The following is a 23,164-nucleotide window of genomic DNA, read 5'->3' on the forward strand; positions in this document are numbered from 1 at the left end:
TATATAGTAGTTGTTAGGCGAAAGACAGCAAGTTTATCAAAACAAGAATACTTCAACTATTCCTTTACAAGGATATAACTAACTGCTTACTTAACAAGCATTTCTCCATATGCCAATACATGCTGACATGCAAAGGTGGGAAATCACAACTCCTTATTTTTCATAACAATTAATGTCGGCACTACAACCGAGCACGTAAGAATTTATGGAGAATAATCACGTGTACGATTAAAACAGCTCAAGAACTTAATTATGTTGAGAAATCAAGGAAATTGATACACAACTAAGCTGAAACCGACATCAAGAAACTTTACTTCCAGATGAGGATTATATAGAGAGTATGTTACGCCAGCCAGCTATTCATTCAGTAGTCACGTAATTGCTTATGTAATGATTATCAAAAGCTTTCAACTTATACAGAAAATTTATTGTTGAATCTGTAATTCCGTTCACACTACGACAGTCAGCAATCTGCAACATTGATGTCTCATCACACAAAGACCAAGAAACGAGAAGATGCTCAAAAATCCAATTTCCTGCTGGCACTTAAAAAGGAAGAAGCTTTTGGAATGATTAACATCAACAAAATGGACTTCCAAAACTTCTTGAATGTGAAATAATAGCCCGCTGCTTGCAAAAGAAAAATCCAACTGACTCGCAAAAATAATTACTCAACAACCATTAACTGGAGTTTCTCTTGAGATCCTATTGTTGGCTCAATCTGCTGCCATAAATGGGTCAACATCACCAAGATCAGCAACCAGGGGTTCCAATTCAGTTGGTTCCTCGTCTTCTGGGATAAAATGGGTTGGGAATGGTAGCAACGAGATGTCTGGTTTCTTGTATACAGCATCTTTGATGTAAACAAACCCTCCTTCAGCACCGGGAACCTGCAACCCAAACAGGCAACTTGTGTGACACTAAACTTCCAATTAGTTGATGTTTTAGCAATGCTCCTGTACCATAAGTCATACCTGGCCTTTTACCCACATTAAATTTCTTGCAGGTTCTATTTTATAGACCCACACATTTTTCACTGTACGCTGCTTTCCACCCATACGCCCAGGCATTTTCTTCCCTTTGAAGACCTATTTCAGCACCATGGGATAAGTACTATGTATTTTATCATATAATATAGATTACATAATACATTGTCATATTCATAGCAGGGCTCCAAATGGAAGGAACCAAATGACTACAAGATCATGTCACCTCAGATAAATGCTACTGCAAAAGTTTGAATATTTAATAAGTACCAGATTCCAAAAGAAAAATGTAAGGGCTTAAGCAGACAGAAAAATATTAGTGTCTCTTTTCTTATTCAAAATGTAGTACCTTTCCCGGTGCATCTCTTTGACCAGTAGAACCAATGCTTCGATGTGATAATGATGCACCATGTGATGCAGGCATTCCCTGAAAGCCCCACCTTTTCATCCCACCCTATTGAAAATGGATTAAGCCAAATTTCAGCCAATGAAGATCTAACGTTAGAATTATCTGAAATACCATCCAGACCAAAAATAAAAGTAAAAGGTGCCAGAAAGGGGAAAAAAAATGGAAAACACTGCATGCTAGCTACATCACTCAATTTTTAATATGTAAATACTATGTGATGACAAAACAGAGTAGATCTACGAATCTTGACCAACCTTTGAGGTTTTATGCAGGGCATTGTTCTTTGAAGTGATTATTGGCTACAGTTGTAGGCATATTACACTAAGAATAAGAATTTGTCAAAGGAATTTTTGAAGGGGTGAAGTAAATAAAGCAGCATTAATACTACTTGTAAGCACATCATAGAGCTGTAATACTATAAATACCAGAAAGGAGAATATGTAGCCATCTAACCGATGACCAGCTATTTAACTCCACTTACTTTAACAGGAATAAAAAATTCAGAAGTTTGCTTCTAAATGGAGGAAGCATGTTAACAGTCTGTGGTTACCTAAAGGAAGACAACTAAAATCCTCCAATTTGTTAGCTCCTATGAATATTTTTTCTTGTCCATTTGCTTTACAACATCAAAATTGAAAATCTATTTACAATTTGACACTTAGATTTCCATTGACATTTTTCAACAAGAAATTATTGAATCAACATTTTACATCCAAACTTATCATGATATCTCTTCCCACAAGTGAACCAAATGCTCATTGTTTTGGAGGCATAGCAAATAGGGCACTGGTTTCGACTGAGTTTAACTGTATGCTCCAGTTCAGTAAAAAGAAACATAGATTGGAAAATAGAGCACAGTAAATTTACCAGTTCCAGTATTAACAAACTCAGATCAGTTGAAGTTTTAAACTATTGCACAAGACAGAATTCATTGAAGTATACCCAACCTAGAGAGAACGATGTCCATACTCCATACATTCATAAATCTGTCCAATCAAAATTTAATGAAACCAGAAAGAGTATTTCTATCAGGCCGAAAAGTGAGGTTAAAACTTCAAAGTGAAGATAACATTATGGCAATAATCAAACCAAACTATAAGAATGCAATACCCCTGAAACAAACATAAATCATTCAGCACCTTCTAATATGCACTACAATTCTACAAGGAAAAAGAAACTGAAAACTAAGGAAAAAGATATATTGAACCAGTACAAAGTCAAATTTCCATCTGTATATGCAATTCTTCCGAAAAAATGACTGCTTCCCCAAGCTAAATTGACGCATGCTGATTACCATATCAAATCTTATTTTGTTGCCTTAGAACTACTAGAGGAATTAAATACTCAAATTAATCAGGATCTACTATAGGGTACTACTACAGTAACATTAATATTTGGTCCTCTCTATATAGTTTCATCCATCAGTGGTCCAATTTGCCAATTCACCATATGTACAGTGCCTTGAAATGCTGTTTTGCATTTATATATAAGTAACAGAATGTTTTTCCTTTGAAAAGACGAAAACAAAGAACATCTAAACACTGAGAAATTCACTTTGTGGCATCCTGCCTGGCCACTCATCTGTAATAACTATGTGTGACATGAAAAAGCAAACTATAGTTGGATGAAACTGACAAAACTCATAGATGCTTCTCTAATTAAGTAAATGGTGCTCACATAATAAAGCCAATCACATATAACAAGGTATGCAACTAACAGCATATTTCACAAAACTGATGTGCATTCTTCTCTCTAAGATGACTTTATAGAATAAAATGATGCACAAGAAACATATTCATGCAAAGCTCAAGGTAATGCGATGATATTATAAACAGCATAAATCTGCCATGATCAAAACCTTAATAAACCTAAATGCATATGAAAGATAAGCAACTGGGTACCTGAAAACCTTTACCCCTTGAGATGCCGGTGACATCAACATACTGGCCAGGGACAAAATGACGAACAGTAATAGGTGTACCAACAGGAAGAAGAGCGTCCTCTGTAACCGGGAACTCCCTCAGCTTCCTCTTTAAGGGTACCCCTTGCGCTCTGAAATGGCCCACCTCAGGCTTACTCAGATGCTTCTCCTTCTTTTGCCCTGCCCCAATCTAACTACCATAAAAAAAAAACTATCGCTCAGAATTCACAAAAGATAAGCATTAAACACGAGATATTATGACCAGGTAGCTTGGGGAAAGAATATCATATGACCAGCTAGAATTTCATCCAAGTAAAGTCGTGTTTTGAGAAATGAGATAACTAGAGAACCAAGAGATGCATAAAACTCGGTGTCAAGCACCGCACTAAAATATGAAGCACCACCATATCCAAAAGTAGATGATACAAAAATCGATAAGATATATCGGGAAAATGACATGAGAACCAGACAACCAAATACAAAATTTGACGATTGAAATCCCATCAGAGCACAAATTTAGTGGTAAAAGATCATACCTGGAGGGCAAAGATACCCTCCTTCTCCACGGTCTTGACCTGGGAGACGACGTTATCGTCGAGCCAAAGTACCGTGATCGGAACCCTAGCACCCCACTTGTCCCAGAGCGCAGTCATCCCGCACTTGACAGCGATCGCGCCGGTCCGCCTAGAATCAGGAGCCATCATCCCCGACTTGGCTTCGATAATGCGATCCTCGGCCATGAGGGGCTCGGCCGAGAAGCTACGGTGGAGGAGGGGAGCGATCCGAGGACTTAGAGAGAGGAGGCGGAGGCGGCAGAGGAGGCCTCTCGAAGCGGCGGCCATGGCGGCCGGGATGGGAGGAAATCTCTCTCACGGCGATAGGAGAGCAGAGAGCATAACGATTAGGAGAGATCAAGTGATGGATGCGAGGGAAGAGGAGAAGGAGTGAGGAGGATGAGAGGGTCGAAAGGGTTTAAGACATAAGAGAGGAGTGGAAGAAGGTCGTGCGACGGCGGGCTGTAGGGTTTTAGTGGGAAGGGCCACTTTGCACTACCCCGTAACCACAACGCCATAGGTATATTTTCATTTATTATTGAGCAAATTAGACGAACATGTTTTCAGGAAAGTAGAGCCCTTGGATCAAGTGGGTGATTCAACAGTATAGAAACTTTTATTCATCTACCTGTGTTATAATTAAGTTTTAAGATATATATATATATATATATATATATATATATATAGAAATGTTAAAATTGCAATAAACTTAATAAATGGGACCGAATGCACGCACCCATTTAACATTTGATTAACACGCCTGGAGTAGAGTCTAGTCTGCTCATTGGATCGGGCTGGGTTGAGTTCGGACATCAACAATCTGGCTTACGGACTGAATCTTAGGCCGTGCCTAAGGGCTAAGGCCCAGAGCAGAATGTCAATGTTAAATGTTCAAGCTCGGGTTCCGATCGAGTTTGAAAGAGGAAGCCCCGGAAGTCTTGTATGGCTGGAATAGATAGGAGGATCCGATCATTCATAGAATCATATTCATAGGAGGAATAGAGAGAGAAAGAGAGGAGGCTTAGGCTTGGAATAGGATGGAGGAGTATCAAGTATGCGATGAGGGTAGAGGAGAAGAAGACAGGGTACCAAATGCATTTGTAACAGGCTTATTTATTTATTTATTTATTTTATTATTATTATTAGTTTTGAAAAATAACAGACATATTTTGTGTGACAGGTAATAATTGGGAATGGCGTGGCTAATCCTCAACCAACGGCCAACCTGAACAGTTTAGCAGCCAAGCAAATGCGTCTGAAGCTCTGAGCCTCTCCTCTTCTCCTCTCCTCTCTCTATCTCTACTCAGAAAAGAGAGCACTCGTAATAACACAGCGATGTGATGCAACATCCAGAGCTCACCACATCCCCTTTTGTGCCATCATGGCCACCGCCACCGCCACCGTCCCCGCCCACCGCCACCAACTCTTTCGTCCCATCCACAACACCAACTCCTCCTCTCCCCCATCTAAGCTTTCCTTCCCCACCTCCTCCCGCAGCAACCTTACCCTTAGGATCCCGCCCTTTGCTCTTCGTCCCCTGCCCTCTTCCTCTGGTCCCTCCCCGGCCTCTCCAATGGCGGGATTGGAGCAGAGAGGAGGGAAGATGGTAGCGGAGTTGGTGGCGGCATTCAACGAGCTCACTGAGAGGATGGGTTCGCTCTCCAATACATCGTCGTCCCAACTCCTATTTAAGTCTCTGAAGCTATCAATCCCTTTACTCCAGGCCATGCCTTTGGCGCCCGATGGCCGTTCTCGGCTCTCGCGGGCACTCTCCGTCGCTTGCCTTCTTGCTGATCTCCAGGTACTCGGATTGTTCTCTGAAGATTTAACCAAGTTCGCACTGTAAAGTTGTCATTAAATCACTCCTTCCCTGTTTACCAATTGTAGTGAAAATCATAGTTCATAGGTATAAAATCGTCGTTTATAGGTATAGAATCATAGTTGATAGGTATAAGTATGGAGTTTCTTCTTAGTTTGAGTAATTGACGGAAACCAGTGCCAAATCTGAGGTAGGATTGGAGTACATGGGTAGAAATAAGTGTGCCAACATTTGGCAAATTTAATTCCACTTTTCCTTCTCCTGTAAATTGAAATCCATTGAACCCACTTGTTTCTGTAAATAAGCGAGACATGATCTGAAAGAAGCAGAGAAAATTTGACTCTAATCAACAGACTAATTATTGTGACATTTGCAATCATGGCACAAATACAATTCATTGATATCTGATAACATTCTCAAATTTGGAAAGATGCCCAAAGAATATTATATATTACATATATATTTATATTTATATGTGTGTATGTGTATGTGTATGCCCAATCAAATTAGGACGATAGTGCTAATTATTGATTTTAAGGTTTAATTGCAGAACAGGTGGAATATCATTAGCTCAGAAGCTGAAAAAGTATCAAAGTTTGTGCCATGCACCGTTATTAATGGATACAATGGATACCAGTAGTTTATATTAATCATGGTGATCGCTTAGAGGCATCTGATTACCTTGTTTCAGTTAAGCTTTCACCACATTAATTAGTCCTACATTTCTATTACAATTGTGATAGTTAAGCTTTGTCCATGTTCCTTAGTGGCATTAGTTTCAAGTCATGGAAATAGCCTCCCCAGAAGTGGGTAAGCGGCATACATCTTGCCCTCTCTGGAATCTGCATTGGCAGACCCTCATGTGCTTGGATGCATGTTGTTATTATTTTTTCAGATGGATGCCGAAGTTATTTCAGCTGGCATACTGAGGGAAGCTCTAGACGCAGGAGTTATTACCATGCACGAAGTGAAAAGTCAGATTGGAATTGGAACCATGCATCTATTGCATGAGAGTTCAAGGATAAGGCAAGTTCCTTCAAAGGTGGATACCTTGGATGACGAAAGTGCTGGTGTGCTAAGAAAGTTCTGTCTGACTTACTATGATATCCGAGCAGTGATTCTGGAACTTGGTCTTAAACTTGATATGATGAGGCATCTTGATTGCCTCCCAAGATACCTCCAACAGATGATGTCTCTTGAGGTCATGAAGATTTATGCCCCTCTTGCCCATGCTGTTGGAGCAGGTGCCTTATCACTGGAGCTGGAGGACCTTTCCTTCCGGTACTTGTTTCCCTACTCATATGTTTACATTGATGCATGGTTGAGAAGCCGTGAGGCAGATAGTAAGCCCTTAATAGATACATACAAGGAGCAATTGCTTCAAGAATTAAAGGCAGACACCAAGTTGAACAAGATGGTGGATGGCATCTCAATTCAAGGACGATATAAAAGCCGTTTCAGCACTATGAAGAAGGTACTGAAGGATGGTCGTAAGCCAGAAGAAATAAATGACCTGCTAGGTCTACGAGTTATCCTGCAGCCTAGATGTTGTGAAGACACATCCAAGGCGGGCCATATGGCTTGTTACAGAACACGTGAAATTATTCAAACTTTGTGGAAAGAAGTACCTGGCAGGACAAAAGATTACATTGCCAGACCCAAAGGGAATGGTTATAGGAGCTTACATGTTGCCGTTGATGTTAGTGAAGAAGGAAAAATTAGGCCACTAATGGAGATACAGATACGCACCAAGGAGATGGATACACTGGCTGCTGGTGGAGCTGCTTCTCATTCTCTCTACAAAGGTGGTCTTACTGATCCAGGAGAGGTAAGATGTGCTACATATTTCTATCTTTATTTTTCTACTCTCTTACCTTCTATTTATTGTCTAGTTTGATAATTTCAGAGTTTTCCATTCCCACTATATATGTCTGTGATCAGCATATTGGAAGAATGAAACTATCTATGTCTAAGGTTATCATTTGCTTGCATGAGTCAAGTGCTTTGAGAATAGCATCATAGTCTATAGCTATAAGTTCTTCCACTTTGTCAAATGCAAACAAAAATGAAGTCCTTTTTCTGGTTAATTTTATGGTTCTGGTTACTTCTTGCTTTTGCATATAGATATACATTTATATTATCATATTATCAAATTATCATATTATCAAACCATTCATTGCCTGAGTTTTTATAAACTTTAATGTTACAAAGGGTTGACCTATGTTCTATCAAAATGGTCTTATTCTCTAATTTTCTTTGATAGTTCTGTAAAGGAGGATATAATTTTGCTAACAAATCAGTTTTTTTTCACTATTTTAATGTCCAGGCTAAACGGCTGAAAACCCTTATGTTGGCTGCTGCTGAACTCGCAGCTCTACGCCTTAGAGATCTTCCATCTGGCAATCATAGAGGAGGACTAGAGATTGACAGCAAGAACCGGGTCTTCTTTCTTCTTGATAAAAACGGGGACGGAAGAATCAGTATCGAGGAACTCACTGAAGTGATGGAAGAGCTTGGAGCTGGAGATGAGGATGCCCAGGAGCTCATGCACCTTCTAGATGCAAATAGTGATGGTTCTTTAAGCTCAGAAGAATTTGATTCATTTCAGAGACAGGTAATATTCGATAAATCTATTGACAAGTAGATCTACTGTAAGAAGTTTATGGGAACAGCACCTAGTTTTAAACGTTCACATGCCGAGGTGCCTGACATATTCTTACTTTGCCTGTTACCATGGTTCTTGCCTGAGACATCCTTGCATATGTATTTACAAACAAATCACAAAATTTCCAGTCACATACACATGCACATATACAACTAATTGCATTGTAACTATCACATCTGCATCTTTAAACTTAATGTACAGAATGAGCTCGTAAGACATTACAAAAATTTGCTTGATAAAAGCAGACTTAAGAGATTGCTTTCTATTGGAATTTGAGCTTCTACCGAGTGAAGTATGCTAATGGGATCTCCTTCACAGAAGATATTGGGTTTAAATGATGCTGCATAAACAGTATATCTGGCCCTTTACCAGCAATTCACAAAACTAGATAGATGACAGTTGATTACCTGCTAAATCAATTAATACTTCATTGTCATTATCTCTGAGCACATTATCCTTTTCTGTATTAGGTCCAGGTAATGAGAAATTTGGGGGACAAAGATGACCAATTCAAGACCATGTTGAGGGATAAGCTTCAAACGATCGACAGTGCTGGTCTCATTCAAGTTTACCGCAAGGAGTTGGGTGACAAACTGTCAGTAAGCTAAACCTATTGGGTAAATGCATTTACTTGGAAGAACCAAGTATTGTCACGATGTAAATAATTACTTGTAAGTCATTCATTGGAAGTGAGCACTTAGGCTAACATTAAGGGCATTTTAGGGGAGATCCTTACAATGATACAAATTCTCTTTTGACTTAACACTCAAATATACTATGTAACGTTTCGGTCACGGTCCATTGCAAGATATATTTTAGTTTGTCTAAGCTGCTTGTTGTTCTCTTTTTTAAATTAATACCTAAATTTACCACGATACCCCCTTCTCTCTTTCTCATGTCAGGCTCAACCCAACAAAATTGAGCCCAAATTATTTGGGCCACATCCTAAATCGTCCCATGTATTGTACCTAACTTTACCACAATACCCTTCTCTCTTTTTCATGCCCAAACTATTTTGGGCTGCATCCTAAATTGGCCCAAGAATACCACCTGCATTTACTCTAATACCCTTCTCCCCCTTCTATATTATAACAGCGAGAGAGAGGAGGGAGAGAGAGAGAGAGACTCGCCATTGCTACTTCGTCCCTCCCTCCTTAACGGCGATGAGACCTCTAGGGTTTCTATGGCGGCGAAGGTTGCTTCGCGAGATATGCCGGTTGGGATACATTTCTGCTTCGTCTTCTCCGGCCTCACTTCTCCACAGGTCGCAACCGTGGCCTGCGGACTTGAAGACCTTTCTTTTGGCTCCTCGCCGGTATTCGACCGGTACAAATTATTGTTCCGAAAAGTATTCTAATTTGATTCGTTCCTCTTGCCTTTGCCTTGGATGATTGTGTTTCTAACTTCTAGGGAATCGTTACGTTATTAGACACAAATATCTCAGTGGAGTCATAGCCTCTTAGAGTCCTGTAACCAATCCTTAGTGCATCTTTCTAAATTCTAAGTAAATGAAATTAAATATCATATTTCTCTTTATTTTCCTAATCCACTCAAAAGTATCTACGTATATTTGTCTTAACCAACTCAATCTGCTAAGTTACTAAGCTAAAAGAATTGCTTCTTTATAACAATATGGATTATTGAAATGGCCAGTTGTATATGAGAAATGTTAGAGGCTTGAGATTTTTATTTTTATTTTTATTGAAAGCTGGTAAAAATTAACCCCATTTCTTTGTATGTTCTCCAGAATTTCATTCACAACTTCCTGCCAACCTTCTTCAGATCATGGAACAAAGAATGATAGCTATCGAACAGAGAAGTGCTTACCTTCAGAAGCAAATTAATCAGGTACTGATAATTGTTTCAATTTCAATAATTGCTGAATTATCATCACTAGATTGGTATAGCAGTATTTTATCAATGACAGGAAAGGAAAGATAAATCAGTAAGGAAGCGATGTTTAAAACATACTAATTTATCTCTTTGAGCGTACTCCCGTTTTAGTTGATTGATATTATTTTCTTCATCTGTTCTTTCCGTTCATGCAACTTTTCTTTTACTTTAGGCAACTTTTCTTAGAGTTTGTTGAGATGTGAATTTCTTGATCTAAGAAAACATGAAAGTCCTTATTGGCAGTACTCTGTTGATACTTCTGCATCTTCTTCAGTTTACTTGACTGTTTTATAATTTTGTCTACTTATGTTTCTATGTCTGAAGCACTTAGATTCTGTATGACAATGAATTGACTGCAAGTTGTGTCAATTGATTGAAGACAGCCAGCAGCCTCAGCGGAAGAGTATTCGAGGGTCAACAAGGAATTAAGAAAACTCGGGAGTTCTATGGAACTGATTAAGGAATTGAGAGCCAAAAAGGAGGTAAATTCTCATAGTTGTCATCCAATATTATTTTGTTTTACCATATTTGTCAGCATAACATAGTGACAATCAGTGCCATGGTTGGTCAGATCATATCTAGCAATTTTGCAGGTAATAATGTCGAGATTAGGTATTTGGTAAACATTTCGAGTGTAGAACAGTATTAGGTTGCAGTAGATAGAGTAAAATTCAACGTATTTTAGATTAGTATTTCTGTGCAGCACAACATTTTCACTTTAGATCCCTCCTGGGACAAGCTAACTGATGGTTGCCACCTTCAAATTATATGCTAAGACACAAAAGATGGACTATATCAAGTTATTAACTACTATTTCATTTCAGCATGCACATAAGTTGCAGCGATTTGACTAATCCTTGACAAAAATTTCTGTTGCCAATAGTATGCAGCAGCATCTTACAAATAGTCCGTGAGCTATTCAATACCATAATGATGATAATTATGATCACTATCATGATAACTGTTGTGGCGTGGAATCAATCAATTTCCTATAGCCTTGAGTATTGACATCATCTTTTTGCTTCCATGTAAAGTGACTATAAGTTGGATCCCTGGTGATATGCACAATTTACTAAACCAGGATAATCGCTGTACTTGTTTCACTATCTCAATATCTCAGACTTCCTTATAAATAAATTGTATTATATGGCATCCATAATTCAAATTCTAGGATTCTAGGGATCGTATGTGTCTTAATTACTTAGTGGCATGGGATCGTAAAGCTTGTTGAATGATAAAGTACTTTGTTCAACAGGAGATTGACAGTTTGAAATCACTGATGTCTGATTCTCTTGAAGAAAAAGATATGCGCGAGATGGCAGCTGAGGAATTGGCTGAAGCTGTTGAGGAGGAGAAAAGGCTTCAACATCTATTGTTTAAGTCATTGCTTCCAAAGGATGATGCTGATGAGAGGGATTGCATATTGGAAGTGAGAGCAGGTAATGGATTTAATGTCTATGAATCACCTCAAGACGTGGTTCCTATTTATATTGTCATTCCCTACTGTCTAGTCCTGTTGAATAAATACCTGGTTCACTTATTTAATAAAACTTAAGATTGATGATAGTTTGTTGCAGGAACCGGAGGTGAAGAAGCTTCTTTATTCGCGATGAATATATTTAAGATGTATGTTTTCCCTCAATTTTTTTATGGTACCAGATCATCTGGATTTAAACGGTGGGTATAATTATACTAACTTGCAGGTACGAGAAATACTCCCAGAAGAATGGCTGGAAATTTGATGTTGTACAAGTAACAGAATCTGACTTAAAAGGCTACAAGGTACCTTTTAGTTGTTCTGTAGTAGTAGAATCTGAACTACTTATCTAATGTTGGGTCCTAATTTCTGAGACAACTTCACCAGCATATGCAGAGGTGCATTCTCACATCCATATGTGTGTAGTGGCGCATTTGCCTCTGGTAGAGCGGAAGTCCAGAAATTACTAAATTTATGATTGCAAAGAAATTGCTAGCATCATTCATTGAAAATTGAATGAGAAACTGTGTTCCTAGCTTTCTGCAGTTGCTTATTCCACTAGTTCTTTTATTACAGGAAGCTAGTGGAACAATATCAGGACCTGGTGCATATGGGAAACTCAAATTTGAGAGTGGCATTCATCGAGTTCAGGTGGGTTTTGAGGCTCACCTTCTTATTTATTATGTATGCACTAATATCTTTTGACCTTCTTGGGAATAATCTTTGCCTATATTTGCCAGCGAGTCCCAGTGACAGAAAAATCAGGACGAGTGCATACAAGTGCTGTATCTGTCGCTATTCTTCCTCAGGCTGATGAGGTGAAAATCACTTTATGCAACCTGTTGAATTTTAAGTTGTAATATATCATTTCTACAACATTGGAGAACTTCCTCTGTAGGAGTGAAGTGCACCTATGCAATGTTTTGGCAACCAATGCTGACTTGAAATGGATATTTCTTTGCCAACCAATGCAGGTTGACATACAATTGCGCAATGAAGACATGAAAATTGATACCTACAGATCTGGTGGTAGTGGAGGTCAGTCTGTAAACACCACCGATAGTGCTGTTAGGATAACTCACATTCCAACTGGAATCACAGTTGCAATACAAGATGAAAGGTCTCAACACATGGTAGGAGATGTTCTAAATCCTCTGATCATGTTTAAAAGAAAAGTACATTCTTTAGGATCTTTAGACATGAATAAATGGTTTTTGTGAATGTTTAAGTGCCAGCTTGCTGCTCTTTTCTTCATTAGACTTGTACTTGTTAATTACAAAACTTTTGATGACTGGCTACGACCTATTTACTTTTAAAAATCACTTTTCAGAACAAGGCTAAAGCACTTAAAGTGCTACGAGCGAGGTTATATGAGATGGAGAGGTCTAGACTTCAATTGAACAGGTCCAAACTTCGATCAGAACAGGTAGGCAGTTACACCCTCTTCTTTCTCCATTCCCATATAACCAATCACTGAATTTCCAATGTTTACAATAGATTGGAAGTGGCGACAGGTCAGAGCGGATCCGAACATACAATTTCCCTCAGGGGAGAGTCACAGATCACCGTGTTGGGATCACTCATCATTCAATTGAGGATGTTATAGAGGGAGAGAGTCTAGACATTTTCATTGATGCTCTTCTTTTGCATGAGGAGATGGATGCCATTGCATCATTTGGCTCATAATCTTTTATCTATTATATTGCCGTTCTATTTCTTTGGAATTGAGATGTATAAATTCTTCAGGTTGTTACAGGCAGGATTCGTTTCTTTTTTTTTTTTCTAGTGGCTTTAGTGCCACAAACAACCTCCTAAAACATCATGGGATTGGAATTTTTTTTTTTTGCATCAGCCATGCTTGAGCCGGCAATACAGTATTGATTATTAAATCTTGTGGCAAATAATTTTAATTGAATGTCAATAATGGTACGAGCTGTCTAAGGAACACTTTTTAAGATTTGACAGTACAACATAGTGTGATTGAATGCAGCACAGTTAATGTTTGAACATGACTATAGTTTGCTTGTGAAGTGCACGAAGATGATCACTTGGCCTGAATTATGGTGACGTGGTTTATTATATTGGCTCAAATCGTAATATTTTGAAGACAGGAACTTTGAGGTTAAAATCAGATCTCGAGTTACTGCTGTACTGTTGTTATTTACTTGTCACTGAACGAGCCAAATTTTGAACGTCGGTGATTTGCTTAAGCTTGAGCCGAGGATTCCCGTTCGAGTTTCCTGGGTCTTGAGTGCACCCGAAAAAAGAACATTAACGCCTCGTATAATTATCTTTTTTTTCTAACAAAAAATTAGATTCAGCTGAGCCTATTACCTGAGGCGGTCGAGGCTTTTGCAAAAATTAGGTTACATAACTCGGGCGGGACATAGTCATGTCTGCTTTCTTCAATTGTCTGGAGTCCAGATTACATCAAGCCTTTTGATATCTTTTGATTCTTATCAAGTCCCACGGCATACTATAGAATCTGGAACAAGCTAGAAGCACTGACCTAAAGATCCTTACGGCCATACTACCAGTTCAAAAAACTTGGATGCATATTTTCTGCTCGAGAAAGGATGATATACCATAGATTCCTGATGCCTTGCAAAAGAAGAGACACCAACACCACAAATAAGTCTTTCCTCGGTGAAAATAAGAAATGAGGGAATGGACAAAATATGAGGCTTGGATTAATGTTGACCAGTGGACTCTATTTTCTTTCGTTCCTTCTCGGACTCCCTTCCTCTTATGCCTATTAATCTATTCTATAATACATTTCCAGCGATATATCTTATCTTCTCCATAATAGATGTTGCATTTTGTTCCCATCACACCTTAACCAACAAATTGCCATGGCACCAAGATATCTGGGGTCACATCAGTTGCCACAGCATAAACAAAATCCATATGTAATTTCACAAAATTCAGAGCAAAACCAAACAAAATTCAAGCAATTCTCCTAGAGAACTATCCATCTGAATGACCACCAAATAGCCTTGCTAGAACGATGCTCGTAATATCAACAGTCACTAACCTGGACCTTTTCTTGCCCACTTATAGAAGGTTCAGTTCCACCTACGATACGTTTCCAGGAACAAAGACAACCAATGATGCTTATTGCTGTAGCTTGACATACCCGTGCTTTGGAATTACCAACCACCAAAAACTTGACATCACCTCAACACTTTTGTGCTCAATTCACCAAAGGATCTCTAACCAGCACAAAAGACCCTTCTTAAGTTCTGGGAACTAGCAATCTTCTTGCAATCTTTCTTTGAATTAATCAAGAAATATGCTTGTATCAGAAATTATCACGGATTTCCACAAAAAAAATTCTTAAATTTAAGCCTGCGGTCCCTAGTTGCTACTTGCTAGAACACAAATGTCAAGGAAGATCTTGCAACTGCAATAAGACTGCAAGTTCAAAGCAAATTGAACTCCAAGCAAATTTGCTTTGGCTAAAAAATCTCATTCTAAGAAAGTTTGATGTCCAACATCACATCTGACAACTGAAAAACTTCTATTATACAATAGAACTGGGAAAAGAGCAAGCCTCTCAATTAGAAAAGCATCCATCAGCAAGTAAGAATAATTTGGCAATCCTTCCATGAAGCATTGTTGACAATACTTATTCTAAAAAGCTAACCCCCTAGATATTTGGTATTCAGAGACTACTAAGAGTCAGATTAATATGCCAGATATTTGTTATTCAGAGACTACTAAGCCTTTTGCTTTTTAATTTGTGCCCTTAGATTGAACTTCAATTGCATTTTCATCAACTCATCAATGATCAGAAACCTCATTTTAGCCGACCACCAAGAGTTAAAGGATAATGTGGTTCATATTTAACTCACATCCATCTACATTTCCCAAATAAACCCTCCAGTTACAAACATTAATCTGCAGCATCAAAACCTTTTGATATGTTATATGAATTTCTTAGCTTCAAACTTCCAGAGTAAGACATCTCAAAATTCTAGAACCCTCAAGCGACCAACTCCCAACCCCATCCAAGCCATTGGCACAAAGCCCAGTTTATCTTCTGGACACAACTACTAGCAGCGTGCATGAGGTGAAAGTCATGTATAAGAAAGAACACAAAGGACAAATCAACACTCTTAGAGAATTAAAAAAGAAGAAACACTCAGCAGTATTTAAAGAGATGTCAACAAAAGAAAGTGACAGGGCAGTTTTGCTTCATTAGAATTACAATCGAACCAAGTTATGGCATTTAATTCCAATAGACAATAGACATAGCATCGGATAACATACAAAATGCCCTTAGCCTCAAAAGGATTGCAGCTGTCTCTCAGGAAGAACTAATCAAACCATAATGAGAATAGAGCAGATTCATACCCACAATAACAACTCATGAATGCAGGCCTGCTGTACTCGTTGAACCTTAGAGTATCGCCCTGGGATTACTTGCAGGGATAGATGCATCTGCAACAGGAACGAACAAATCACATAAGATAATTGATTCTATCATGATTTGAGAACACCTGCACACATATACAAGGTTACACCTTAAAGTTGCATAGCATGGCAGCCATACAAGTAGGTATAACAATTCTGTTCTTTACCTGGAATAGTCTGTGTTATCCGTGGGGGACCCTTATCAGCATCTATCAACAAACCTTTCTCCTCCTTTACACTACCTTGAGAGTTCAAAGGTATCACCTTTTTCTCCTCAGGTTCCGACTTTTTTGGCAGATGGGGTATATTCCCCACTCTTTCCTTCGTCTCCACCGCAGCATTGCTTTGCGTAGAGACAACAGAAACCCCCTTCACCTTATCAATCTCTGTTGGCCTCTGCACCAAAGGAATCTCATGAAACCTCATCCACTTCTCCCTTTCCCTATTCTGAACCCTCTTCTGTGCAGCCACTGCCGCTGCCGCTGCCACCGCACTATTCGGCCTCGCCATCTTCTTCTTAGGCGTATCCACCACCTCCGCAGCAGGTGCAGCTTTACCGGATCCCTTCACCGCATTAGTCTTCTCCCTCTCCTTCTTGGATATGGATATAAATTTCTCGATCGACTCCTTCGCTCTCTTCCTTGACAAGGCGGCCTCTTTGGCCTTCCTCTCGGCTTCCAACCTCGCGGATACCATCGCTCTATTCATTGATGCTGCTGCCAAGGTCGAAGCCGCGAGGAGCACCTTCGCGGAATCGAGATCGATCTCGCGGCGATTCCCATCTTTGCTAAATGCTGGGAAGGAGAAGGCGTCGGGATTAGTGCAGGCCGGGCAGACGAAGTGGGACGCTAAGTCGGGGGAGGGGAGGCAGGTGACGTGGGAGATGGAAGGGCACTTGGAGCAGTGGATTAACGCAGGAGGAGGAGAAGAGAGAGGTGTAGCGGTGGGATCGAATACTTGGAAGCAGGAGGAGCAGAAGGAGCCGGGATGGTACTTTAGGACGCAGGAGGTGCAAAGACGGCAGAAGACGCCGCGGTGGCGGATGTGGTGGAGCGGCCACGGGTCCCGAGCGGCACAGCCATCACCTCCGCAGCCCGCCCTCGCCGCCGCCGGTGCCGCCGCCGTCGTCATGGCCGCCGACTCATTGGATCAGACCTCTGGAGAGAGGATTAGAGTTTCACCTCGAGAAGAGGCGAAATAGAGAGAGGGAGAGGTAGAAGAGAGAGAGAGAGAGAGAGAGAGAGAGAGAGAGAGAGAGAGAGAGAGAGAGAGAGGGAGAGGGAGAGGGAGAGGGAGAGGGAGAGAGGCTTAGGGTTTCACCTCGGGAAGAGAGCACCCTCCTTCTAGTTCTTTTTTTAGGGTTTCAAACGGCTCTTTCTCTATGTCGAAGGAAGAGGAAGACAGTCGAGTCTCGAGTCGAGTCGAGTCGAGTCGAGTCGATGGGGGCAAAGATAATCGAGTGCGCTGAGCCTGCAGGAGCAGGTAACTAAACGGGATTCGTCGCATCACGTGGCAGGAAGGCGGCGCTGCCGACTGGGCCAATTGGCCGAGCTTTTGCTGTAGGAGTACAAATACAATAGTTAGGTTACTGAGTCGCGACGGATCCATAATCCAATTCCATGTTAGATATGGACGAGAGTTTTTGACCAAACTAGACCCGTTTTATATTTGGGTCTTATCTTATACTATATTATTAACCTTTTTCTTGTTGAGGAAATCTATACAATTAATGCTGAGACAGTAACTTCACATCGTGGCTTTTCTTATTGTGTGTGATGATCATGCAAAGCATATGAATAGTTCCTAAATCAACTTGCGATCTAGTGCACTTCTTGCTTGGTAGATTTCTTTCACCCCAAAACAATCAAACATGTAAATAATTAAGAAAATATTAGCAGTCGAAATCCTGATCCAGCACCGGAGATTTCAACTCTTTTCAATAAAACCCAACGTAAGAATGCTAGTCAATGTAGTCATGTAACATGATTAGAATTCCACATTATTAATTGGCAAACTAAAATGGTTTTATTATAACTGCAATTGTGGTCAAAGAAGAGAATGCTCAAGAAGACATTTCAGATATACAAGATAAGGAAAAAGCACAAGTCTTTAACAAAAATATATAACCATCAGAGGAAGCAAAGCCAACAGTTACAAGTACTTGAACTGCCTAAATACAATTATAACAGAGCAGGCAATTCTCTCCCAGAAATTTGGTCACAGAAAGTCCAGCTAAATGAGCAAGAAGTATGAAACAGAGCTACATAATAATCTAATCGAGCATGCATGTGACACAATGTCAGCTTCTTCTTGAGGTTAGGCTGCAGCAGATAATACTAACTTCAGTGAGAAGTTCTACAACAACTACCTCATGATCCAAAGATGATTATAGTCCTGATTCTTCAGGCGCAGCATAAACCAACATTGCTCCTTCACAAACCACCTGGATTGCTATTAAGTTGAGATATCTCCAGTTAGAAGAATTTAGGGCCTCCTTTGATACCTAACCTATATATGACCGTGACTTCATTTGAAGGTTCTATCTTCTTCTACAGCTAATTGCATCACATGCATAAGGACATAACAAGGAGCCAACTTAATGACTTCAATGACCCAATCCTCTAGCTATTGGCGACAAAGCAACCAAGAGCATCCCATTTTACCTATATATACAAATACCGTTCTGAAGAAAGACTGCTGTTCTATCACCTTAAGAAATTTCTCAACATAACTGTATCTTCTCCATCCATAAGTAAAAACTCAGTAGCACAAGAAGGGTTTTCCATTTACCTGTAAGACACATGGTCTAAAGACTAAACAGACTTTAAACCATGAGCAAACGATCAAGAGGTTTAGATCTTTAAACCATCAGCAACCCATCAGGAGGGTAGCCAGGCTGTAAATAGCAAGCATGATATCTTCTTTGCCAACATTTTTCATACTCCCCGAATAGTATGGAAGCTCTAATACCACCAAGGATATCAGATATTATCTGCTTAACACATAACTACCCTATAAGACTATATCTACCTTGCTTCAGTATCAGCTGCTTCTTCTCTTTACCCAAAAGATACATGCGGAATCCACGGAATCTAGTTCACTGAAATATAAAGTAACCAAGTCTATTTTACCAAGAGGTCCCTCACTTATCCAACCAGAGGGTTTCCATCACTTATTGCTTTTGCCACTAGCACCCATATTCAAATCTGTGTTGCAATCTGGAAAGACAATGGCTGCCAACCTGAAGAATGAGGTATAATCCACTTCTTTACAGCTACTGTGACATGCAAAATCTGAATGACTTCCCCAAGAACATGATGTTTCAAACAGGATTTCTTTAGCATGATTGCAGCTTGATATCTATGGACAACCAGCAGGTAGAATTAATGATCAGCCACAACAGCATAAAAGGAAAAAGCTTAGAAATAGTGAATTAGTGATCATACCTGCATTGGGAGGACGTCATTGCAGATCGTCCCTTAGTAGAAGAAAGAAATTTAGAAATTGCATCCCATGTTTCTTTCGGATGCTTAGCATTGTTATCTATGACATTCACGCATTTCCAGAGCGTATCATTCTTCCCAATAAAGAATGGCAAATTACCTCCTAACTTGTGCATCACCACGACCTGCTGCTGAATAGCACAGTCAAGTGCTAGCTTAACATTGAAATTTTGTATATTTATCTCACCATAACGAATGCAATCGGCTATATTTTCTTCTGTCGGGGCCAACTTCTCAGTTTTTAACATATGCAATGCACGTAAAATATTTCCGATAAGAACCTGGATATCTGTCGGAGATGGATATCCTGGGGTGCCCCATCCATAAGCATTAGGCAGGTTGCCACTCATGACGGGTGTAGGTGAAGCTCTGTGATTATGGTCATGATATGAAGGCTGCAAATTGTGTGGAGCACTCGGATGGCCAGGAGGATAGCTGATACTTGGCTCCATCTTTCTTTGGAAAGGCGGGGTCTTTTGATTGACACCACTAGAAGGATATTCAGAAACATTAAGTCTACTCATATCAGGTAGATTTCCAGCTGGAGCTGAAGTAAAAGGTGGGCCATTTGGCCGAGTTTGTGGTGGAGTAAAGGAAGAACCACTAGGCCTAGTTGACACTGGACGATAGTTGCTTCTGTGAAAATTTGATGAATATAGGTTCTTGGGCGCATTGTTAGGTTGAGGAGTCAGCAGATCACTTGGTCTTAATGGCTGAGGAGGTTGAGTTTGTGGATAATTTGGATAATAATGCAAATTGTCGAAGGGAAAATCAGGACGAATTGTACCATGATCCAGTCCTGACCCACTTGAATTTGACGTGCTGGGCTTATTAGCTCCAAAGAACTCAAGAGGTGTTTCCTTAGCAAGTGTTGCTTCAATTTGGTGAGCATAGCCAGGTCCGGTGGATGGCTTTTGAAGGGATGACTCAGGAATAGAAGGCCTTGTTACTGTATAATTCAAGTGAGCACTTTCTTTTGCTTCAGAACTTGATGGCATATACATAGTTGCTTGTTTTGGCAGGTTTTCAGGATGCCCTCTTGGAATAGTTTTATCAACAACCCCATTAGAGCGGCTTTCTTGACTTCCGGTTGTCTTCTCCTTCAATTCATTGCTAGCTGTTGTAGGTGCATTTTTATTCTTCTGATTTTGGTTTGCACTTTTCCATGCTTGCTTCCCTTTGGAACGACTATCAGTCCTTCCATTGTCGCTATTCTTTTGACTGTCAAAATGAAGCGTTGGAGGATCAATAGGCCGAGTTGTCTGCGCAGAATCTGGCAGAGTGCTCTTCAATGACTCTACACTTGAGGCATTGCCATTTGATGCAGTGCTTATGTATGGAGATTCTGACAAAGGCGGTCCTCCAGCCAGAAGACTTTTCCAGAGCCACACACTCTTTGCTGCAGTAGTGAGTACTTGAGACACATTGGGTGGTTGTGCAAGTAGAATATTGTATCTCCTCATCCGCAGTTTATGAAGGGCATTACAGAAATCCCTATCTCCGGAAATAAGCAAATAATTTGCAGGAGGAGGATTGTCTATGGCCCAAAACAGCATGTCAACTAGAATCTTTTTATCACTTGCATCTTTTATGCCTGCAATTTTTTTTAAGAAAGTTATCAGTAGAATCATAGAAAGAAACTAACAAAAAGATCACTGCATACAATGCTCTGCAGGACACAGACACAAACAGAACAAAGACCTTTATAGTTTAAAATATGCATATTCAGAGGGGAAAAAAACTACTTTGAATGTCAATATTACAACACTAGCCTAATGAAAGAAATCTACAATAAGGAATGTAAGATAAATGAAGCAAACACATAGAACAAGTGTGCTCCTTGACATTAACCATGGTAGGTAAATGCAAGAAAATTAAGCTTTCTCACTATTGCCACAGCAATAAAGGAAAAGTAGGTTGGTGCACATTGCATGAAGACAAATGCAAACTTTCTTTACCACTAAGGAGGGCTTTTTCACCTATACATGTTAACGGGGAAGACTCGGTCTTTGGAGCAGCTTTATTACATAATTGGTACAAGAGGCATTACTTATTCAAAAAACTGGCAAAAAAAAAAAAAAAGAATCTCATCCATACATTTTAGAATCAATTATCATGATGGTAGTAAATATGGAACAATGCGGTAACAGGCACTTGACAAACAAGTTAAGCAAGCATACATTACAAAAGTCAATCTGAAAATTGAACCAAATGATACAAAAAGAAGATCCATGCAATATGAGGAAAGGATAATAGTAATTTATCACAATTAAGGTTAAACTGATACTACAATCCAGGTAATCTACACTATGATACTCCTTAAATAAAGATACACTACCTCAAATGCCAATTAGAATGCATGCGCATAGGAAGAAACCAATACTAATGAAGTCAAGGATCAAAAATAGTCAACAGAAGATAAGATATAAAAGGGAAAATTAGTTCCTTCAAACTAATAGATATTAACATATCCAAATTCAAAACTAAATAAAACAGACAATACAAATTGGCGTCAGTTTCTCCTCAAGCTTAAATTCCATCACATCAAATACTGCGAATCTATAAGAACTTAGAATATTGAGAAGACAGCAACGTACATATAATAAAGAATTCAATACCCGAAAATCCCGAAACCCTAATTTTCGGCATCCTGACAAATCAAGAACCGAATCAACCCAATGAAAACACTAGAAATTAACGTACAAACAAATAATCTATTAACATATTCATCCAACAGGAGAAATACAATCGAAGCCTAGAATGATCAAACCAAGATGACTAGGGCATTTCAAAATTGCGAGCAATTTTATACCTGCGGGAACGTGGTTGAGGGCGACGCCGGTGCTGGAGAGTGCGTGCTGCACAGATTGGGAAATCCTGCTCGTATCGCCATAGGCGGAAATGGAGACGGGGCCACGGTAGTCCCCCGCCGCTAACGCCGAGCTTATGTTTTGCGCTATCAGGTGGGGATCGCACCCCCTCGGGACATGGCAATTCTCGATGTCCCACCACACCGACGTCTTCACCTCCGCGTATTGCCCCTCCGCCGCCGCGGCCGCCGTCCCGGAGCCGCCGCCGCTCATGTTGGCGATCAAAACGTTGGCTCGAGAGAGGCAGCGGAGGAGGACGATGATAGAAAGTTAGGATTCAATTGTCAGAAATGGCGGCGGAGGAGGAGGTAGGGCTTGGAAAAAATGGCTCACCGGTGGTGGACTCATCATTGTGGTCGGGTTTCTTTTACCTTAGACGGGTTTATTTTAAAGACTGCGTTACGGAGAGAGTTGTTAATGTACGTACCCGGCGCACGATAGCCGTAACTTAGTTTCGTCGTGGCCTCGTGAGTGAGTACATTGCAACTGTTGCGCGTTTTGCTGAAACAAATAGTTAGAACGCAAATTCTGACCTGTCAAAACACCATTGGCCGATAACCTTATGCCACGTCGGGATAGTCAACTTTTTCTTTTAGGTAGGACATCACCGGTGTACCTGCTTTAGTCCGTTGTGCTCGCGGTTTAGTTTAT

General features: G+C 40.0%; 5 protein-coding genes across 6 annotated transcripts; 2 read left to right on the plus strand and 3 right to left on the minus strand.

Moving 5' to 3' along the window:
- Positions 1 to 403: 403 nt before the first annotated feature.
- On the minus strand, positions 404 to 4,387 carry LOC140764287 (large ribosomal subunit protein uL3m). Its single transcript, XM_073102764.1, has 5 exons — positions 3,853 to 4,387; positions 3,297 to 3,506; positions 1,336 to 1,440; positions 975 to 1,088; positions 404 to 890 (listed from the first exon to the last, which is right to left on the minus strand). The coding sequence occupies exons 1-5, from the start codon at positions 4,156 to 4,158 to the stop codon at positions 717 to 719; spliced, it is 909 nt and encodes a 302-aa protein (XP_072958865.1). The 5' UTR covers positions 4,159 to 4,387; the 3' UTR covers positions 404 to 716.
- Positions 4,388 to 5,079: 692 nt separating this feature from the next.
- Positions 5,080 to 9,158, plus strand: LOC140764285 (GTP diphosphokinase CRSH1, chloroplastic). Its single transcript, XM_073102761.1, has 4 exons — positions 5,080 to 5,671; positions 6,585 to 7,517; positions 8,016 to 8,303; positions 8,825 to 9,158. Exons 1-4 carry the CDS (start codon positions 5,252 to 5,254, stop codon positions 8,960 to 8,962), a joined length of 1,779 nt encoding a protein of 592 aa, XP_072958862.1. The 5' UTR covers positions 5,080 to 5,251; the 3' UTR covers positions 8,963 to 9,158.
- LOC140764286 (peptide chain release factor 1, mitochondrial) lies at positions 8,826 to 13,660 on the plus strand. Of its 2 annotated transcripts, none has more exons than XM_073102763.1 (11): positions 8,826 to 8,949; positions 10,102 to 10,202; positions 10,631 to 10,729; positions 11,503 to 11,686; positions 11,825 to 11,873; positions 11,951 to 12,029; positions 12,301 to 12,375; positions 12,465 to 12,542; positions 12,699 to 12,857; positions 13,055 to 13,150; positions 13,222 to 13,660. In XM_073102763.1, exons 2-11 carry the CDS (start codon positions 10,140 to 10,142, stop codon positions 13,408 to 13,410), a joined length of 1,071 nt encoding a protein of 356 aa, XP_072958864.1. In that variant the 5' UTR covers positions 8,826 to 8,949; positions 10,102 to 10,139; the 3' UTR covers positions 13,411 to 13,660. The 2 variants fall into 2 exon arrangements, with proteins under 2 accessions (XP_072958864.1, XP_072958863.1); XM_073102762.1 differs by lacking the exon at positions 8,826 to 8,949 and adding an exon at positions 9,368 to 9,680.
- A 2,190-nt stretch (positions 13,661 to 15,850) lies between these two features.
- On the minus strand, positions 15,851 to 17,587 carry LOC140764278 (uncharacterized). Its single transcript, XM_073102754.1, has 3 exons — positions 17,461 to 17,587; positions 16,308 to 17,297; positions 15,851 to 16,167 (listed from the first exon to the last, which is right to left on the minus strand). Exons 2-3 carry the CDS (start codon positions 17,269 to 17,271, stop codon positions 16,127 to 16,129), a joined length of 1,005 nt encoding a protein of 334 aa, XP_072958855.1. The 5' UTR covers positions 17,272 to 17,297; positions 17,461 to 17,587; the 3' UTR covers positions 15,851 to 16,126.
- A 635-nt stretch (positions 17,588 to 18,222) lies between these two features.
- On the minus strand, positions 18,223 to 22,903 carry LOC140764277 (uncharacterized). Its single transcript, XM_073102753.1, has 3 exons — positions 22,456 to 22,903; positions 19,587 to 21,237; positions 18,223 to 19,500 (listed from the first exon to the last, which is right to left on the minus strand). Exons 1-3 carry the CDS (start codon positions 22,724 to 22,726, stop codon positions 19,341 to 19,343), a joined length of 2,082 nt encoding a protein of 693 aa, XP_072958854.1. The 5' UTR covers positions 22,727 to 22,903; the 3' UTR covers positions 18,223 to 19,340.
- Between the last annotated feature and the right edge of the window lie 261 nt (positions 22,904 to 23,164).

Source organism: Typha angustifolia, chromosome 8 (genome assembly GCF_048772165.1).
Source record: "Typha angustifolia cultivar Huaian chromosome 8, ASM4877216v1, whole genome shotgun sequence".
NCBI classification, from domain to species: Eukaryota; Viridiplantae; Streptophyta; class Magnoliopsida; order Poales; family Typhaceae; genus Typha; species Typha angustifolia.

What these genes read in the sequence shown, in the direction of transcription:
- LOC140764286 (XM_073102762.1), top strand. Translation starts at nt 9,518, where the DNA reads ATGAGACCTCTAGGGTTTCTATGGCGGCGAAGGTTGCTTCGCGAGATA. An exon ending in GTGGCATTCATCGAGTTCAG is followed by an intron (nt 12,376 to 12,464) that starts GTGGGTTTTGAG and finishes TATATTTGCCAG; the next exon opens with CGAGTCCCAGTGACAGAAAA. An exon ending in TTCTTCCTCAGGCTGATGAG is followed by an intron (nt 12,543 to 12,698) that starts GTGAAAATCACT and finishes CAACCAATGCAG; the next exon opens with GTTGACATACAATTGCGCAA.
- LOC140764285 (XM_073102761.1), top strand. Translation starts at nt 5,252, where the DNA reads ATGGCCACCGCCACCGCCACCGTCCCCGCCCACCGCCACCAACTCTTT. An exon ending in GCCTTCTTGCTGATCTCCAG is followed by an intron (nt 5,672 to 6,584) that starts GTACTCGGATTG and finishes TTATTTTTTCAG; the next exon opens with ATGGATGCCGAAGTTATTTC. An exon ending in TTGATTCATTTCAGAGACAG is followed by an intron (nt 8,304 to 8,824) that starts GTAATATTCGAT and finishes TTTCTGTATTAG; the next exon opens with GTCCAGGTAATGAGAAATTT.
- LOC140764287 (XM_073102764.1), bottom strand. Translation starts at nt 4,158, where the DNA reads ATGGCCGCCGCTTCGAGAGGCCTCCTCTGCCGCCTCCGCCTCCTCTCT. An exon ending in CAAGGGGTAAAGGTTTTCAG is followed by an intron (nt 1,441 to 3,296) that starts GTACCCAGTTGC and finishes CATTTTCAATAG; the next exon opens with GGTGGGATGAAAAGGTGGGG. An exon ending in TAATGTGGGTAAAAGGCCAG is followed by an intron (nt 891 to 974) that starts GTATGACTTATG and finishes TTTGGGTTGCAG; the next exon opens with GTTCCCGGTGCTGAAGGAGG.
- LOC140764277 (XM_073102753.1), bottom strand. Translation starts at nt 22,726, where the DNA reads ATGAGCGGCGGCGGCTCCGGGACGGCGGCCGCGGCGGCGGAGGGGCAA. An exon ending in CCTCAACCACGTTCCCGCAG is followed by an intron (nt 21,238 to 22,455) that starts GTATAAAATTGC and finishes AAAAAATTGCAG; the next exon opens with GCATAAAAGATGCAAGTGAT. An exon ending in ATGACGTCCTCCCAATGCAG is followed by an intron (nt 19,501 to 19,586) that starts GTATGATCACTA and finishes GGTTGTCCATAG; the next exon opens with ATATCAAGCTGCAATCATGC.
- LOC140764278 (XM_073102754.1), bottom strand. Translation starts at nt 17,271, where the DNA reads ATGACGACGGCGGCGGCACCGGCGGCGGCGAGGGCGGGCTGCGGAGGT. An exon ending in GATAACACAGACTATTCCAG is followed by an intron (nt 16,168 to 16,307) that starts GTAAAGAACAGA and finishes TTCCTGTTGCAG; the next exon opens with ATGCATCTATCCCTGCAAGT.